The 19,726-nt window shown below is 34.0% G+C and overlaps 2 protein-coding genes across 5 annotated transcripts; one reads left to right on the top strand and one right to left on the bottom strand.

The window, feature by feature from the left end:
* Positions 1–3,501: 3,501 nt before the first annotated feature.
* LOC101264081 (protein ABA AND ROS SENSITIVE 1) lies at positions 3,502–8,927 on the bottom strand. The gene is made up of 9 exons (XM_004250157.5): positions 8,794–8,927; positions 7,900–7,980; positions 6,951–7,050; positions 5,920–6,136; positions 5,083–5,380; positions 4,263–4,338; positions 4,120–4,166; positions 3,828–4,010; positions 3,502–3,700 (listed from the first exon to the last, which is right to left on the bottom strand). Exons 2-8 carry the CDS (start codon positions 7,971–7,973, stop codon positions 3,830–3,832), a joined length of 993 nt encoding a protein of 330 aa, XP_004250205.1. The 5' UTR covers positions 7,974–7,980; positions 8,794–8,927; the 3' UTR covers positions 3,502–3,700; positions 3,828–3,829.
* Positions 8,928–9,584: 657 nt separating this feature from the next.
* Positions 9,585–19,381, top strand: LOC101263777 (nicastrin). 4 transcript variants are annotated; one of them, XM_004250156.5, is made up of 16 exons: positions 9,585–9,989; positions 10,715–10,834; positions 10,929–11,043; positions 12,197–12,279; positions 12,366–12,442; positions 13,138–13,215; positions 13,589–13,660; positions 13,774–13,847; positions 14,653–14,785; positions 14,939–15,010; positions 15,370–15,489; positions 16,059–16,130; positions 16,614–16,751; positions 17,703–17,787; positions 17,894–18,335; positions 18,886–19,381. In XM_004250156.5, the coding sequence occupies exons 1-16, from the start codon at positions 9,923–9,925 to the stop codon at positions 19,148–19,150; spliced, it is 2,013 nt and encodes a 670-aa protein (XP_004250204.1). In that variant the 5' UTR covers positions 9,585–9,922; the 3' UTR covers positions 19,151–19,381. The 4 variants fall into 4 exon arrangements, with proteins under 4 accessions (XP_004250204.1, XP_010312692.1, XP_069147757.1 ...); XM_010314390.4 differs by having other exon boundaries at positions 17,891–18,335; XM_069291656.1 differs by having other exon boundaries at positions 9,693–9,989; positions 10,715–10,841.
* Positions 19,382–19,726: the final 345 nt, after the last annotated feature.

The following is a 19,726-nucleotide window of genomic DNA, read 5'->3' as shown; positions in this document are numbered from 1 at the left end:
TTGAATATCAAATTATCTTTGTTAGAAAAAGAACATTTTATTCAATTTTTTCTGTACGAATCGAATCAAGTCAAACACCGAATTACTTTAAATCAGTTTTTCATTATATAAAATATTTTCCTCTTTCAACCACTCCCTATTCTAACAACTAGCTAGAAAACTAAGTGCTCTTATTTCTTATGAATTTAATATGTTTAGTTTGAATTTTAAATTGAATAACTCTTCTAATCTTAACTTTACATGTGTCCTCGAAAGTATAACAGGAGGGGTATATTTAGCTCGAAAGCATAACTAGAGATATATTTAAACTATTTTCTATAGTATAGGGATATATTTAGCCCGTTAACTTCATCTTTGCTTGACTTAACATAGTATTAATTAAACTCCACATTAACAACTTTAATTAGTTCCTCTAATCCCAAAGGTTATATAAACTACATTTCTAGTAAGGTAATGTAGCCCCTTACATCCCAAATATGTCATTTCAATTAATATAAATAAAATAAAGAAAATTGTTTAAATTTTTTAGAGCAAATGGTGAACCACATTTAAACTCAGGTAATGGGAATATATGAAGGCATAAACCACTAACTGTTGTACTTTAATGACAATAAATTAAACCTCAAAACTAATTATCCTCTATATTTTTATTATTTAATTTAAAAATAAATAAAAAGAAAAGATATAACGTCTAAACATTTTAAAACAAATTAATGACTCAAAAAACCACCAAATATTTCGATGAGATAGATGAGATTCCTCTACCCTTAATTAAATTTGTCTTTGACACTAAAAAAATGTGATTTAGTTGAGCCGAAACACCAACAAATATATAAATTTCGAAATAAAGTTTAACAGAAACATTTTTAACAGAGTTAATTATGGATAAATGCCGTTGGAAACATATTTCTTTATAATGGAGTTTGAGCCTCGAGAATGAATGAGTGAATAAATCATTGAGAACAAATTTAACGAGACTAATCTAAATTTTATTCAACCTTATTAGATAGGAATTAAGTAGCACAACTTTCTTAAAACCCCGCACATCAATTTGAAGTCTAATTTGAAAATCTCTCTCATCTTCACAAAAACTTCTTGCACTTAAAATTCCCTGAGGCATTGTCAGGCTAGTGAAGTTCAAATAGTAGATGATTAATTATTATTTTTTAAAATAAAATAAAATAAATCAAACTACAAATAACAAATGGGCCTATACTAATGGAAATCTAAGGAGGCATAAACCACTAAATGTTTGATACTTAAAAAAAAAAAAAACTATCAAACTCAAAGGTGTCTTTTAGGTTTATGGTGGTGATATGAAAACCTCCCCACTTAGTGGCCTAATTAACAAATTAAACCAAGTTGGAAGTGTTAAGCCCACTTAACAATTTAATTTGAGTAATGCTTAACAGCCATATATGATGCTAGCTGCTAATTTAATTTGTTCATGACCTAACATGGCTAATTAGATTAAATAGTGTAGTGTGTTAAAGACCACAAATTGTTATTCTAATTAATTAGTCCAACACTAATTTGGTTTGTTATGTGAAAGAGTTGTTAAAGTTAGAATTAATAAAAAAAAATTAACACTATTATTACATGAAAATGATGATGGTGAAAATGGAAATGGGAGGATAATTCCATTTAACTATGGATTAGTGATGGATTATATGAAAGTTCAACTAGCTAGAAGCTATTTAGTGATGGATTATATGAAAGTTCAAGAAGCTATTTAGTGATGAATTAACTAGGGATTAATATCGATAAATTTCGTGGCTAATTTCAAGTTTTTTTTAATAGTAAGTATAAGCTTAATCACATTATTGGGAGCGTTACTCACAAATCTGAATCATGCCATACACGATTCAGATTTAGTTAGATCCTAATGTGAGTATCAAAAATACCTAGTGAGAAACAAAAAAAAAATAAATTGCATAGATATATGCTTAAAATGATAAAGCTTAAAGAAAACCCCTCTAAATAATTTTAGGTGAAGCTATCCAAGGTAACGGAGTGCGCGCGACCAAAAAATTAATAAAATGAATCGAGAATTATGAGAAATTTTAGATTTAAATATCTCATCAGAAACAAAATGCATTTAGTAATTTCTTATCCCAAATCTTAATAAATAAAATTATCTAATATCGAATATAACAATTAATCGAGATACACACCAACATTACATGTAAATTATACTTGAATTTTATGGTCATGAAATTTCCTTATTATGTACCCAAAGAGAAAAGGAGTTCATTCACATGCATCTCCTTTTGCATAAACCTCTCATGCAAGATCTAGAAAAAGGCACAAACTTTTAATTGTAAAGTTTCATCTAATAAGTTAGTAATTGTGGTTCACATACTCCTTTTGTTTCTTTGGTTAATCCTTTCTTTTAAATTTTATGTTACTATATTTGTTATCTTTTATCATACTACGTTCAAATTTTATTTGTGAGATTATATCAAATAAATTGTTATTATTATTTAGTTAGTTTTTTCTAGTTGTTGTTTATCAAGAAATCTTCATCAACAAAGTAAAAGATAGTAAACTGACTTTTAAAAAATTCCATTTGTCCAATACTTACTTATTCCATTATCTTTAAATTATTATTTTTCCTTGGCACCCCCTTTTCCTTGGGTTCTTTTTGGCCTATCCATTTCTTTCTTTGTCTCTTTTGAGTTGCCCATTATGATGAGTTGACCCCTAATTATTATTATTATTATTTTGAAAAAAACTAATCTTAAAAGCCCACAAGATTGGTTTATGTTTGAAAAGAAATAAATCAGTAGAAATCTTGGTAGGCTTATCAAATGGAGTTTTATTATTAATTATTATCATATGTTAAACAACTAGGAAAAAAAAAATCATTTTTGGAATTCCACTATGAGGTGAATATTAATTTAGTAATATATCATAGTCATTAGTGGTATTGAGAGTTTTATGAACTCTTAAGACACTTGTTAACCAATGAAGCAAAGTAACAAACTAAATTATATTTGTTTAATTACTTGTTGAAAAGTAAAACAAACTGGATAGAAGTGGATCAATTTTAAGGTAAATTAGATGACAATGAAATGAGTCATTGTTGTATAATGTTTTGGTAGACATTATATTACAACTTGTTTGGAAAAATATTAGAAAACATGTTTAATTAAAACTCAATTCATTCTAATCTGTTCAAATTCAATTTAATCCGCCCATTTGACGTCATTAATTACAACGACATACTAAAAATAAATCAACGGAATCTGAGGAGGGGAGGATGTACGCAGATTATACTCTACCTCAAAAATAGAATATTTGCAATTTTTTCCGCAACACTTTCTGGTTTGTGTTTGTTCACTATTGCACATGAATGACATTAAAATTTGCAGTGTAAACAAAGAGAATACCAAAAAAGACATTGTTACAACTTGCAAGTGTTCATCTATGTGCAAAGGAATAACCTCATTGCCTCAATATGTATGCATACAAACTATATGAAAGTAGATTTGCTGACAATTTTCGAAACATATCTATAAGAGTGCAAAAAAAATTTTAGCAAGCAGAACGACACTCATCGTTTCTTCCATTCTCGACTTGTTTAGCACTGTATCGTTTCTTCCATTCTCAACTTGTTTACCTCTTTCCTCAACAATAATATTACCCCCATTTGGCTCATTCTCTTAGTGACTTGCACAAGTGGGCAAAACCTTGTTATCTACGACCAAAACGTTAAATATTTAGCATGAGCGCAATAGAACTACTCTAAGGGCACACGGTCAAAAGTACGAGGATGAAGGAGAAACTAGAGAGAATATGTACAAGGAGCATAGACAGGCAAGCACCTTCACAAATGTTTAGCCCTCCAGTCCATAGTAAGATTCTCGTCGCTGTCATCATCACTTGATGATTCGTCATCACTAGACTCCTTATTTGCAACCTTACTTTCTTTGCTGCCTAACAAAGACTTAGCAGCCTTTACTTCCATCTTCTTCTTCCTCAGCATCTCAAGTCTTTCTCTATAGCCCCTGAAGTCATGCAATATAAAAGTTTATATCGACTTTTGGACCGTGTAAAGAAAATATAAAGAATTTCTCAAAAAAGGACTAAGTTAGTTTTTTCTTTTGAGGAACTGGCCTTTGTTCAACAGATACTTCCTCTTCAATCATTTCTGCAGCATCAATCTGCAAGATAAATGGCAAAGTGGGTCGATAACATGGTTTAACAGAACAGAAAATTTACAGAAGGCTCAACAATTAAATATAGAAATAAAAGATGACCTCTTCTTCTTCTAATCGGTTGTCAACTTCTTTTAAGTCTTCTTGGATTAACTTCTCAAATTCTTTGTACTCATCCCTGCAATGAAGTCATTAAAGTTAACATCAAGTTTCCCTGGAGAGGCAAGGACTGAGACTAGATCAGTTAAGACACTGAGAGAATACAGTAGTCATATAAATTATGAAGAGTACGATGCTTTATCTACCCCTAAATGTGGAGTTGTTCAAAAAATAGAAAGAATAAATTTACTTCTGATACACAAGCCATGCTTTTTTATTACGTTCAAAGCAGTAAAAAAAAAGGCTGCTAAATAGCTTCAGATATCACACCACATAGATGTGACCACCATACATTTGCAGACATTTCACAGACTAAAGTGCACTGAGAAGCGGTTCATTGCTCAATTCAGTTGTACCACTGAACCATGTCCGTTACAAAACATCTACTTGAATGTAATCATGAAGAAGTTGATGGTAGTGGAGCTGCCTAGGCTGCAATCCCGGAGAACATCTATACTACTATTTGAAAGTTGGAGGAATAAATGGAAGAGAAATGAGCCTTATAGCTCTAGTGACTCTGAAAGAGAACACATCCGGCGTTATTCAGCATATATTACCAGCGGAAGATGGTGCTTCTCATTTGGATAGTCTATTCATATTTGGTAGAGATTGGCTTTCTGGTTCAGGTTAAAGAAATAGTTGGATAAGACATGAAAGATCCCATCTGAGGTCTACCAGTATTAGAAAAATAGGAAAACAGTTAAAGCCATAACAATCAAAGAGTAAGGAAACAAGGTCTGCCAAGCAAGTTGTCAAATCTTACTTGACATCTGGTTTGACCGGTGTAATACCACGGGCACGTAAGTCGGCATCTTTGTTGTCAAAGAAACCTGCAGGGAGAGCACCTTTGACCTGCTTAGCGTCTGAAGTAGAATTCACTTTTGACATCGGTCCATTTTCACCAGATCGCCGATTTTCCATGCTTCTAGTCTCAGCATTCTTGGAAGTAGATAGGCCCTGAATGCTAGACCTTGCCAAAGATGGTTCAACCTCTTCAGTGTGATCTAAAACTGGAGGATCTCTGTTCGATACATGGTCTCCCGACCTGGATGAATCTTTCTCTGGAACAGGAAAACTGAATAGATAAGTCATCCTTGACAACGAGAGAGTAAAAAAACTTTTATATTGGAATATCCAAGTATTCATTACAAAGTTTATACAAGTTAAATCAGAGATAAGGATATCATTGTATACACAAGTCTTCCATACAAAGTATAGAAGAGAGGACAAATCAGGGCACACCAAATAGCAGCAAAATTACAGATTTTTCTACCTATCCTCCACCTTTTCCTCTCTATCTCTCGTAGTAATATATCCTTCCTTTTAAGCAAATATCCAAGAAGACGTACACAAATTGACCCAAAGACTCACCATACATCCAGTGTGTGGGGCTTATACGAATAACGACTTTCAAACTCACAGAATGGCTTCTTCTTTTTTTTTCAATATCATGAAAGCATAGAAGATAGCATCATGCCACAATCACTGTTTAAAATTTTCTATTCAGAAAGTTATTTTTTGTGACTAGTCAGAAAGTTTACTTTTGGTGACTAGTCAGAAAGTTCGTATAAAAAGGCAATTTCTGACAGATGGCACTTACCAATTTTTGGCTTCTTTGTCTCTTGCTGGTCAAAAAAATTGGGAGGAAGCATAGATGATGCACGAGGCTTGGACATTGCAGCAGAAGGTTCAGGTTCTTTACGGCTTATGCCCTCAGAAATTTCAGGCTTGGATTTAGGCAACTCCTTTGGAGGCTGGCTTTTTACGTTGTTTGGATTTTTTGCTGTAGCAGCATTAGCTTTGAGATTATTTATGGCCTGTACATACATAACAATCTGTCTTAACAGGGAAGAGTGAAGCACATATCTTACATGTAACATCTATAGGGGACAAAATACGAGATGAGTAACAAGAACTAAAGAGGTCCTTAACAAGCACAGCAAAGGGTATATTAAATACTACATGCATGATAAACATAGATGACTAGCTAAAATACCAACCATGTGAGTTCTTCCCTGTTAGCTAAAATATCAAATGAATTTATATTCAAAAGATAGTAAGCCCCATTATAATTCCTCCTCTGTCACCTGTCAATCGTCCTGCATTAGGCTCACAGCACACTATCCCCATCAATTTCTTGTCCTTTTTCTTCTCATACCAGCATCCCACTTGAATCTTTTTTTCTATGAATACAGTTATTTTCTACAATAGCCAAAGCAAATGTAATTGCACGCCTATTCCAAAACTATGAGTTCATGATGAACACATACTAAAGATATAGCTAGTTGGAGAATGGTGAAGGAAAAAATTCCCTATATTAAAAAAAGAAGGGAACTGATGACTATGAAGCAGCCAAGTCTGGTATGGACAACTTAGCTTGCACAACATGTTTTTTTACCTGATGATTATACTCAAATTAAGAACATAGCTCAAATTTGAAAAGGAAAAAACAAAAAAAGATGGTCATATTAAGATACAAACAGCTTAATGTGTTCATCTTAAAATGATTGAAAGGACGTTTTCTTAAGAATTGGGGACTACATCGTGACCACTTAACTAAGCTTCAACTAGCATGCACCAAATTTCAATATGCAAAAAGCTAAGACCAAAAATCAATAGGTAGGATCCTACCTCGTGATGTTTGCGAGAAGCTTGATGTCCAGGCCATTGTGATTCAGATTTCATAACTATATCACATACTCTACATACAGGCTGATCGTGCTCATTGTACCTGTGGTTTCACACAATTCATAATAAAGACACGACTTCACAGTGAGAATTGAGATCCAGAAAAATTAATTATGACAACTTCACATTAAACAAAGTCAGATCATCATTGTCATGATACACGATACATATCGTAAAACTAGAGAACCATGCACCTTTAATCAGGATTGTAAATACAAAACCGCCATAAGTAAAGGTTGCAATCACTTCCAATCAGGTAAAAGACCAAATACAACAAATGGCACATCAACATTACACTCAAATGCAGATAAAAACTTCTGCCCTTGAAACACAAACTAGTTCTACGTCAAAATCAAGAGCACACTCACAGACAATGATTTGGGTATTAAACAAAGATGACAGCAACTGCAGGTGAAGCCATAAGCTAAAGTCTAGAAACCAACATGTTGCCATAACTATCAACAAAATCATCGTCGCTATCTACTACTTTTTATGAGTATCGACTTTCCAAATACTCTTTAGATGTATCCATACCATATAAAAGAAAAACATAGAGTTCCAGATGCTCGATCTCAGTATTCAGGGAAGCGTGAAGCGGAAAAAAGCGACAAGGCCCTGCTTCACGCTTTAAGCGATGAAGCGCTCACATACTCATTCTAGTCTGTGAAGTGTAGAAGGCTCGCATCGCTTCGCTTCATCGCTTTAAGCGTTGAAGCGCTTGCTTTCCTGAGCGCTGCTCAATCTATCTTTGGATGGACAAGACTTTTTTCAGAAAGTTGTACACGATTTTTTATAGGGAATATAGCAGGGAATCTAGTCTTTTACTAACCACAACTAAACACCGAGTAATGAAAATATTTTAATACTTTATCAACTCCCTTGTATATAATACCTCACAAGCGGGGAATCAATTCGCTTCTGCTTCTGCTCCTTCAGCTTTGCCCGGTACAATGCTCTCTTGTCCATTCCAAAGCTATGTGTTAATACAGAACCAAAAATACAGTTAGAAGAACACACAATAAGTAAATGCATACAATAACAAAGCACCGTCTTTTCTAATTTTCATTGGAAAAGAAATATATAACAAGCCAGAACGTTTTCAAATTTTACACAACATTAAGGAAAACAAAAATTCCAATTGTGAATACAACACCGTAAGCTTCGATAAATCAAAGCACACCAACATATCCAGTGTAATCTCACAAGTGCAATCTGTGGGGAGGATAGAGCGTACATAAACCTTACCTAGAGAAGCCGTTTCCAGTAGGACCCTACTATGCATTCAAATTAGAGTACTTTCTTCCACCTCCGAAGGATGGAGGGGGTATACAGCGAAAAAAGCGTCGAAGGGGTCCCATCACCCTCGGCTAGATGATCAAAACAGCAAGAGTACAAAATAAAAGATTTAAAAGAAACACTTCTGCTAATCCTCATTTCGAAAAAAAGAAATGTATAAATGGCCTTAAAATTTTCAGCAAATCATCTCTAATTGTGAAATACACAGCAGATAAAACAACAAAAGAAGTCTTTTTTCTATGAAAAAGGGGTCATAAAATTCCAGAAACTCTCTATAACAAATTCAGCTTGTTCAAAAACCCCAAAACGCAAAACACAATAAAGAAAACACACTTTTTTCAATATTTCATCTCGGAAAAAATTTAAAACATAAATGCAGAAAAATTCAGCAAAATCCTTGCTCAATTGTATGTCTACTTCAGCTTAATTGAACTAAAAGCTCCGTTAATTGAATTTTAATACAAATTAAGAAGAAAAAAAGCTCGCTTACTTGTTAGTAGCAGAATTGATTATTAGGGTTGATAGATTATCGCGCTTTAATCCTTCTCCGATTTCAATTCTTTGCTTCTTAAATTCGAAGTAGATTTGGAGGGGATTGGGGTCGGGTCGGGTTTGATATTTGTTTTTTCGGGTTTGGTCCCTAATTTATTGGTTGAATGTACTTTTTCCGTCTACTTGGAGTTAAAGGTTTCGTCATGAAAATAGAAAAAAGTAATTTTTATTTTTTGGAGTAAGAAATATATTGAAAAATTAAAATTGTGTTTGGTCACAAAAAATACATCAAAGTTTTTTTTAAGATGAACAAGTGAAAACTATTTTTTATTGTTATCAATTTTTCTAAGAATTCTTGTAAAAAAAATAAAAAGGTGAAAACGTTTTTTCCCAGCATTTTATGGCCAAAAATGTTTACAGAGTTGAACTTTGAAAAAAATGTAAAAAAGAGTTCATGACCCAATGCCTTTATCGAGAAACTACTTTTTTTAATTCTCGCACAAAGCCTGTTTTGAAATTTAATTAATTCTAATTTGTACTTAGAAGATATAATGCTCCAAATAAATTTAAATTTGTCACCTCTAATTAAAAATAATGATTAGTTATCATTATACTTCAATCTTTACGATAACAAAAACATAACAATGAAAATTAACAAATAAAATTTTAAAAGTGTAAAATATTTCAAACTATTATTCTTTATCTCGTGAAAATAAAAAAGTAATTGTTGACAGGCTTGTTCGAAGAAAAAATAGTACTATTTGAAGCACAATATCAAGCCCAATAGATGGGACTAAATCGATAATAAAAAAGTCATAAGGTAGATTAATGTAATTTCAATAAAACTACAGGGAGGTTAACGTAATAAAGAAATTTTACTATTTTCCATTTTCGTCCACATATAAAATTTTCAAAATTCAGTAGAAGTAAACTCCTGCTCCCCGTCGCCGTCGATGATCTCCGATCACCGGAATATTTGGAATCGCCATTTAGTCAACATCTAAGTATCTTGAACCAGTGAACCGGAGAGAGAAAACACAAGCTCTGGACCGGAGAGAATCGAGTCCATGGTCTAGGGTTTAGTGTTTCCACAAGCTTCAGTACAACAACACCACTTCATTTCCACCATGAATGATTCAAAGCTTTTCGTCTTCCTCGTCTGCTTACTTGCTCAGTTTTTCCTCTCCTTCTCAGGTTACTCCGGTTATTTTGTTAATATGTATATTTATCTTTATTTTTCTCAGCAGCTTGTTTCTTCGGAAAATAATACATTTTGTGATAACAATGAGGTGTTACTGTACTGTTTGATAGATATGTAATGAAATTTTGTTATCAATCATAGTAACAAACCACTATGCTGTAAAGAAAGAAAAAAAATGATTTTATGATAAATGAAGTGCAGATGTAGATTTTAACTTATATAGCGGAAAATTAACTTGTATAGCAGAAAATTAACCAAGTATGAGCTTAGAACTATTTCAAAGAGGTACCTTTTGGACAATGAGATATTTCATCTCCTCAGGTAATTGGAATGCCTTCTGTTATACTCGAGCGTAAGTGCATGACTAAGTTAACAAGAAAGGAAGCTAATGCAGCTATTTTATGAAAAGATTTTTGTGATCTCGGGGTTTTTTTCTTTTATTGGAGGAAATCCATAACAATGAGCACAAAATGGTATTGGGATTTTAGTCATTTCAAAGGCGAATAGCTTTGATTGGATTATTGAGTTCGTGTGTGGTAGTTAAGGAAGAATTGGGCATGCTGCAATTAATGTCATTTTACTCATTTTAGAAAGCATTTTCCTATGCAGAGTTCTATTAGTACTGCCGAATTATAATGCATGTCTTTCTTTCTTCCGTCAGTTTCTTAGCGATACTTCCATATAATATGTTTTTGAGTTTGTTATTAATTTTGAACAGCTTCAGATCAAGTAAACTCTTTCGAGTCAGTTCCTGATCTTGAGAAGTCAATGTACATGGCCATTGACGGGTATCCATGTGTACGACTGCTTAACCTTTCAGGGGAGATCGGTTGTTCAAGTATGAAGTATGCATTTAGTTGCATTTTTCTTGGTCTATGAGATGCATCATCTGCTTTTAATTTTCTTGTCTAACTCTTCTTGTGCATGGCTAGACCCTGGGCGTGCAAACATAGTTGCACCAGTTACTAGGTTCAAGACTGAAAATAAGTTGGCTGAGCCATCTGCATTACTGCTGTCTATGGATCAATTTGAGGATCTCTTTGCAAGGCATGTAAATTCTCTCTTTGTAATATTTTTGGACAAGATTATGCATCTTTCGCCTTCCTTTGGATGTGAAAATTATTCCTTTTTAGTATTTTACTAAATGAAAGTCCTCCCTTCATTTGCCAATTAGTTGAGCCTCTTTGAGTGGTTAATGGAATTACAGTACACCAAATTGTTCCACTCTTTAATCTTGTTTTATGTGCACCTTATACTATCATTCTCTTGGTATAGATTGGTCGATTGAATTTCTAGATGATAGCAAATGTTGACCAGTCAAACAAAGAAAAGGAAAAAAATAACTCCAAAATCTTCGAGTTAAAAAACATATACTTTCTGTTATATGATGTGGTGATTTTGTTATAGTGACTAGGAGTAGACCATAGGGGTACTCTTGGTTTAGAGAGTGGTCACCTAAAAAGACAAGTTGTATTTTGCTAAGTTAGTTGGCAGGTGCTGGTTCACTTCTTGGATTTTATTTAAAGTAGGTACATTAAATTGCATACTTTGGACATGATAGAGGCTAATAAACTTTTTTGTATTCTACATAATATTTATGATTCATATTAATTATCAGATGCTATAATTTGTTGACCACTTTTTATTATATAGTTGGCAGATGCTGGTTCACTTCTTGGATTTTATTTAAAGTAGGTACATTAAATTGCATACTTTGGACATGATAGAGGCTAATAAACTTTTTTGTGTTCTACAGAATATTTATGATTCATATTAATTATCAGATGCTATAATTTGTTGACCATTTTTTATTATATATTCAGTTTACTGAGAGAAGAAGCTTCATAATATCATTTAGCTAAAGGGTGAACATTAATTACCATTTATAGCATCTTGGTCTCTGCTGTGCATGTGAGCGAGGTGTTTATGTCTAACTTCTCATGAGTATGCATACTCTTGACAATGAGATGCTTGCTTTTGTCTCACCATCAAATTTTCCTTTTGATGTTGTGCATGCATCATAGTGTAACACAAAATCTGGATCCTTTTACAGAAAAAGAAAAAGGTTTTGTTGGATGGAGGTGTCATCGTCATATATCCGATTACTGTGCAAGTTTTCTGCTCTGCAGAACTTCTGCCTTAGGACAATGGGCACACCATTCTATCTTTGATTGATTTCTGGTGGTGTGTTGTGTTTCAGGTTATCGATTGATGCAGATTTTTCTAGGCATGTTGTTGGTGTATTGGTTGAATCAGGTTCTCAGCTTCAAAATGGCTTAAAAGGTAAGTATTTAAGTTAAGTTTCTCTTTTTAAGTAATTATTCTTTTCAAAGAATTTGAATAATTACTACAGTCTTTTTCGTTTACAGGATTTTCCCCTGACAAAAAGTTTCCGCAAGCTGAATTCGCTCCTTATCAAAGTGGCAAGTTTGAATGGAACCCAACTGTATGTTGTGAAGAACTATTTTGATCATATACTTCTGTTTGTTTGACTGATAATTAAAAAACTAATTGTGCATTTTAAACTCCTGTGCTTTCTTTTTCATCGCTGTGCTTCCATCCAAATATACCATTTAAGTTCGTTAATGCTTTGATGTTAAGCTAAATGAAATCTACAAGTTCCTCATTCGCACGTTATCACTGTTATCACAAGAGTTATATGGTTCCTTTTTCAAAATTTTTAGTTTTGATCTGTCGATTATTGAGCCAACGGATTAGTCTATAAGTTTTAGTCTGCAACGGTACATCGAAATTCCTTTTTATCTTCTTTGGCTGTGGTTTCTTGATGATTTAATGTAAGAAACCTCTAAAACAATTATTGGAAAGCTGCCTTGTATGATCTAAGATTTATGGTTCATTAAGGATGAAATCGGTGGTAATGATTCAAGAATTTGTAATCAGTGTCCTTTTACCTAGAGCAATACAATGTTCCACTCGGTTGTATGCTCTTTGAAAAGAATTATGTTTTTGTAAGGTTCTCTACATCTTTTGTATGCATCATATATGCAGTGGAAAATTATCAACTTCATCAAAATAAATAAATACATGTTTTTGCAACTGCTTGTACACTCGTCCGTTTATTCAACTTTGCATTATGGAGACCTGCAAGATAAAGTAAATATTGTCATCCTCAACTTGCAGGGAACTGGATTGATGTGGAAGGCTTACAATTTTCCTGTATTTTTGCTTTCGAACAGTAGCACATTGGCCTTGCAAGAGGTTTGTTATGTCTTTTATATTTGTAAAGCTCTTCTCCACATTTAGTTTGTCCATAACATCTTTTTCTTTAGTTTACTATAATAATTAGTAATTACGACTTACGAGTGCCTTCTATTGGATGCTTACTAACTTCTTCTATAACTTTTGCCGTCCTAAATTTCCCTAATGTTGTTTTCTGAAGGCGTTTCATAAGTCAACATACAATAGACCTTACTATCTTCAAAGTACTCAATAGATGAAAAATTGGAGGGCGAGGGTATCGAAGATACTTGTCATTATATTCTGTCTGTGTGAAGAAGAGTGAAATATTTTGAAATGGAAGTGTCCCGCAAACGTTTTCATTGATGTATCTTCTTCTTGTTATATGGTGCAGATTGCTTTGAGAAATGAAAAGAGAAAGAAATCATCCACTGTAGATGTGGCCGACTTTGATCTTGTGATGCAGGTTAAAGATTCTTCATGTTGCTAAAGATTTGGAAATAGTCCTAAATTTTTTTTTTTTATAGGTATCTGATATTTTACTTATAAAACTTGCTCGTATTGTGTTATATTTATCAGACAACAAAGACTGGGACTCGGGATTCAGAATCTTGTCTTAGAGAGCAGACTTGCCTTCCATTGGGTGGGTACAGGTGAGATTCTGCCCTAATTATCTGGTTCTTAAGATACTCAATTGTACTCTTGAACAGATTGAACTAGTATCCCTTTCCTTTCAGTTTCCCAGCTAGAACCAGATTAGATATGAGAGATTTCTCCTTATCAAAATATGAGAGATTTCTAGTAAAGGATTATATTTGATATACCTTGTTTTTTTAGTGAAGGATAATATTAATATCACAAGTATGATTTTGACCTTGACATTGATAGTTCTAAGATATCTTATGCAGATGCCAACATGCGATGCTTTGTGCACCGGGCTGCGCTCTTTTTTTTTTTTACTTACCATCTTTCCTTTGGTTTCTTATCTGTTCATGCTGTTGTATGGCATCTTATATTTGGTGATCTTGAGTTCACTTATAATTCAGTAAACTAAAATAAGAGGAAACCACTCCTTGTTCAGCTGATGCCTGATGGTAGAATAGTACAATTCATGATATTATGCTGGTACTTCTATATTTTCTTCATGGATCTTGTACATTGGATTTGAAATTTTTTGGTTTGCACGGGTGACGGGTGAATAGTACTGGCTTTGCATCTCCTGGTCCTGGGTGGATATTTCTGTATCTTGTTCAGATGTTCCTATAATTGATACTGGTGCACACATGGAATCTTTTCTTATAGTTTACAGATAACTGAATGTTGAAAAGATCTTGTTTTTGCCTTGCCTTCTTCGAGTTCTTGGTGCATACTCATAATCTTGTATGTTGTTCTGAAACTCCTCCCTACAGAATTTACCTCGATATCTTACCTATAGCACGTGTAATTTTCTAATTGCAGTGTCTGGTCAGCGCTACCACCAATAAATACCTCGTCGTCAAAGAAGGCAAAACCGATGATATTGACTGTGGCTTCTATGGATGCGGCTTCCTTTTTTCGTGACGTAAGCATTGGTGCAGATTCACCTATATCTGTGAGTTGCTTATTCTCAAATGTGATTTGTATCATTGTATTTGTCTTAATGGATTTCGTAATTCTTTGTTCAATTTTCCTACTCTCAAAGCTAGAATATTGTTGCATTTCTATATTTTCTTAATACCATGGATCATATGTACATTCTCCCTAGGGGTTGATCTCATTGCTAGCTGTGGTGGATGCTCTTTCACGTGTTGATGGCTTGGGGGACCTTGATAAACAGGTGGCCATATTGTTAATTATCAAGCATGCCTATTGTACTCGTTTCCCTTGGTGTTTTAATTTTGTTCTTGGTTCTGGTTTTAGTGCATTATATCTTTATTTTCGAACTAAAAGAGATTTTAGACCTGGAGCAAGTATGTTTCATAACCAAAAATGTAGATCAATTTCTTAAGATAATCTCCTGTTACAACAATATACAGGCTTTTGTGCTAAATTTTTAAGCATTTCTTGTTTTAGTGTTTGTTTCCAAAACAGTTATTATGAGAATCTTTTACCAGCTTCTGTCTGTGTAATATGTATGCATAAAATAGTGTTTAGTAACCACTACTATGCACGCTTTGTGACACTTCCCTTCTGCAGCTTGTATTTGCTGTTTTCACCGGAGAGGCCTGGGGCTACCTTGGCAGTAGGAGATTTATTCTTGAGCTTGATCAACATTCTGATGCTGTTAGTGGGCTTGACTTGGCCCTTATTGAAACGGTATGTGTTTTCTCTTGCAAACCTTTTGCGAGAGTGCATTAATGGTCAAACTAATACCGATGTTAACTTGAAAATGACATGTATTTTCTTTATATGAGGTCATTATTGGAATGAGAGAGTTAGATGTTACAAATATTTCAGAGAATTACTTGTTCAACCTCGGGGTCTGAAGACACAACAAGTAAATTTTACATTGTTATCGATTCCAACCCTTTTGCTCTAATGATATCTTGTTTCTGCTGATTGTTATCCCAACCAGCTGTGTTGTTGGTTGTGTTGCCATTTCAGCAAGTTCTAGATATGCTTTGTCTATTTATTGAATAAATGTGAAAATTTAACATCTATTTAATGTTAGGGGTAAGGTTTGCGTACACCCCATCCTCCTCAGACCCCACTTGTGGAACTATACCGGGTATCTTGTGGTTGTTAATGTTAGTTGGATTCTTTTAGTTCGATATGAAATATGTTTTGTTTACAAGTTGTGTTATCATGTCAATATATTGAGAGATCACTAATCAGATCGAACATGTCCATTTATACCAGTGTTATATCTGAATTTGTTTGTTTAGGTTCTTGAAATTGGATCAGTTGGAAAGGGTTTCACTCAGGATGATAACACATTCTTTGCTCATAGTACAATGGTAAGGTTTTATCCTGCTCGTTAATTTGTTTATTAAGTTGTATCAAATATGTGTATTTTCCTTTGCTGTTGCACATGTTAGTCTTTTACTATGAAAATAGATAATTTTCTATAATAATGACTTTTTAGAAGTAAGTTGCTATAAAATGTATAATTGTTTAGTGTTGTAAAAAAAAAATTGTATAATTGTTTAGTTACATTATGATATCCTCTCATCTTGGTGATGCTGTAAAAGTATGTCAATCATATGTATAGTTAACAGTCCTCAACCCTGCATGCTTCATGGGAATCAATTATTGAAATTATGAACACACTGCTACCCAGATATTGAAGAACTTCAAAACGATTTATATGTATCCTCACCACAGATTTGATGCTTTCTTATTCAGACAGCTTCTTATCTTTCTGCTTAATATTCAAAAACTTGATACTTCAGTCAGCATGGCTAATACTTTAAATACTGTCATGTGATTCAATTTTGCAGGAGAGTGCCACAAATGGAACTTTTAGCGCCCTCAAGGATGCTCTAGGTTCGCTTAAGACTCAAAGCATTAAGATCTCAAGGGCCAGTAAATCAAATCCAGGGTTACCCCCATCCTCACTGATGTCATTTCTGAAGAAGGTGGTGAAAATGCCCCAGTATTTCTTTTATAAATGATAATATATTTTCTTTGTGCCTTCCATGATCTTCAGTTTGATCTACTCTGTGCACTTTCTCCATCTCAAATGAAATTATAAATTATAAATAACATGAAGGTAGGAGACACAGAAAGACTGTACAAAGTAGTTTTGTCACCTCTCACAGGTAAATTCAAGAAAACAATAAGAAGTCCTGCATTGTCTGTTTCAGTAGCCATTAGTATTTTGTGCAAAGTTCTTTGATGCCCTGTATTATATTTTAGTAAAGATGTATGGTTTGTTCAAAACTTTAGTGGCTTATATTTCGGGCCAGCTTTTTAGCCTCCCGCTTAAACCTTATGCAATAATCTTTTATGCTAAATTAAGCTTAGGTGTAGCTTTTTTGGAAAGAACGTCCTAATGTTTTCCTGGTAAAATTCTCTTCTACATTTTATGTTCACGAATTGCATATTTATTATGATTTTTGGTTGTTTATCCTCTGCATTGTAATGCTCCACTGTCATGTTGCTTTTAAAAAAAAAATCTTTGGACTCTGATGTGCTGGTGGTCGTCCGGGTTGAGGGTGGGGGCACCAAGGGGAGGAACAGGATGGTGGAGGAAAATGGATTAAGGGAATAATGGAATTGATAACATCCTTGTAATTTCTGAATGATATTTTCGCTTTCTTTATTACTTTAGATTATAGTATACTGATTTAAAAAAAGATGAAGAAGAATATAGAGTCACTAGAGTGTGAGCAGAAGTTTGGATAATGAACTTTAGAAGAGCAACACGGATATTCAAATTACTGGACATTAGTGAAAGGCTTGATGGAGAACTGCAGGAATGTTGATGCTGATGGTAGAGGAATCAATTGCTATCAGTGAAAAGAGGGAATTGTATAAATTAAACGAGTTTGTTTTTGTCTGCTTATTTATTGTTTCTTCTTAAACAGAATCCAGAGACCTCTGGGGTAGTCCTTGAAGACTTTGATGCTGCTTTTACTAATAAATTCTATCACAGCCACTTGGATGATCTATGTGAGTTGTTATTTCACTCTTTATATTCCTTGCCTTTGTCTGGATTAATTCATTGTGTTGTAGAATCACTACATTTTCTAATTTAGAATAATTTCCATGTTAGCAGCAAATATAAACTCTTCAGCCATAGTGGCTGCTGCTTCTATTGTTGCCCGAAGTCTGTACATTCTGGCCAGTGATAAGAAGGAAATAAAGAATTCAGTTTTGAATACCATCAACATAAATGCGTCCTTGGTTGAAGAACTCCTTGGCTGCTTGTTAAGTTGTGAACCAGGTCTCACATGTGAACTGGTAAATCGCTACATTGCTTCCTCTACAAGTTGCCCAAGCCATTATGTCGGAGTTGTCATGGGGGAACCTTCCTCTCAGCCATATCTTGGTAATGTGGGGGATGTCTCTCGGTTTGTGTGGAATTTCCTGGCAGATAAAACAGCTATACCTTCAAAGAATATGAGCTCTACTTGTCCGAAGGGTTGCAGTGGCAATGGGGAAATGTGTGTCAAAGTAGAGACAGACGGGAAGGGTGTCTGTGTCATTTCCACGACAAGGTAGTTCCACAATTTTAATTTACTGATATTTAGTTCATGCCGGCTTATATGTTAATAAAAACCATTGCTATGTTGCTTAAAACAACAAAGCAATGTGAAGCCCGATCTGTTCAGTCTGTCGTATGCTTGTCCTTCTCAGTCAGGGGCGGATGTAGAATTGTGACACCTTGTTCAACTGCAATAACTAGTAGGTCTGAATCCATAATTTTAAACATACAAATAGGTTACCTTAAAGGTTGAACCCATAGAGTTTAAATCCTTGATTCACCTCTATTCCTACTTTGACTTCCATTAGCTGATAAAAATAGACGGTTAAGTCAGCTTACCAATTCGTTCCAACAAAACAAGGCAAAGGGTAACTCTGGAGTATCCTAAAAAAAAAAAGCTTATGAAGATTGTTGACTTTCAGTGTATATGCTTCTGTCGATCAGTAACTGGATTTCAGTCTATCCTTGTAATATAAACTTACACCACTTATGTTGCTTGATACTCTGTAGCTGTTTAGTGCTACACATGCTCTTGCTTTGAACTTATCCATCACATGTAACAGGTATGTCCCAGCATACTCAACTCGATTGAAGTACGAGTACGAAACTTGGGAGGTGTTACCTCATAATTCCTCCGATACCATGGAAGAAGCTGACCCTGTTTGGACAGAGAGTAACTGGGATAGAATAAGGCTTCGTGTCTACACAGTCCAGGACAGTGGATTTGACCTGTTGGTTCTGTTGTTAGGTATAACTGTCACAGTTTTGTCATACATTGTCATAGTAATTTCAAAAGCCTTCATTACAAAGGCCCTAAAACGAGATTAGCTTAGAAATTCTTGATAAAAACTTATTTTTGGTGCAATAGCATTCTGATTGCTTGTAAACACACATCCTCGAGAAGGAAAATGTAATTCTTTCGCTGTTATTACTCCTTAAAACGCCAGACGGAAAATGCTCTGCAGGGCGAAGAATTGTCATCGCCGTTGTGAACGATATTGATGTGTAAAAATTACAAGCTTTGAGATATTTGAAGTTTCTAACACGTCATTTACATCATTCACTTTCTTTGCATATTCTTCCTTTTAAGTCGAATATCTATATCTCTTCATATCTTCTTATATGAGGTAGAGATAAGATTTACGTTCATTATATTCATTTATGGGATTAGATTTGTGTATATTGTTGTTGTACTTATATGTCCCTAAGTCTGTTACCTCAAACTCTGAATTTTTTCATATCATAGACTAAACTTACCAAACCTATACATTAGCCACGAGTATACATCAATCACATAAGCACCGTTCTTAAAATCAAGTGATTTACAATAATATTCGTTACGTATCCTATGAGCGAAACTCCAAGTTCAACAAATTCTGATTTTGATTATGACGTTGATGTAAA

This window comes from Solanum lycopersicum, chromosome 11 (assembly GCF_036512215.1).
Source record: "Solanum lycopersicum chromosome 11, SLM_r2.1".
In the NCBI taxonomy this organism is placed as follows: domain Eukaryota; kingdom Viridiplantae; phylum Streptophyta; class Magnoliopsida; order Solanales; family Solanaceae; genus Solanum; species Solanum lycopersicum.
The sequence above is the reverse complement of the archived record's forward strand: the minus strand, read 5'-3'. Positions and strand labels throughout refer to the sequence as shown.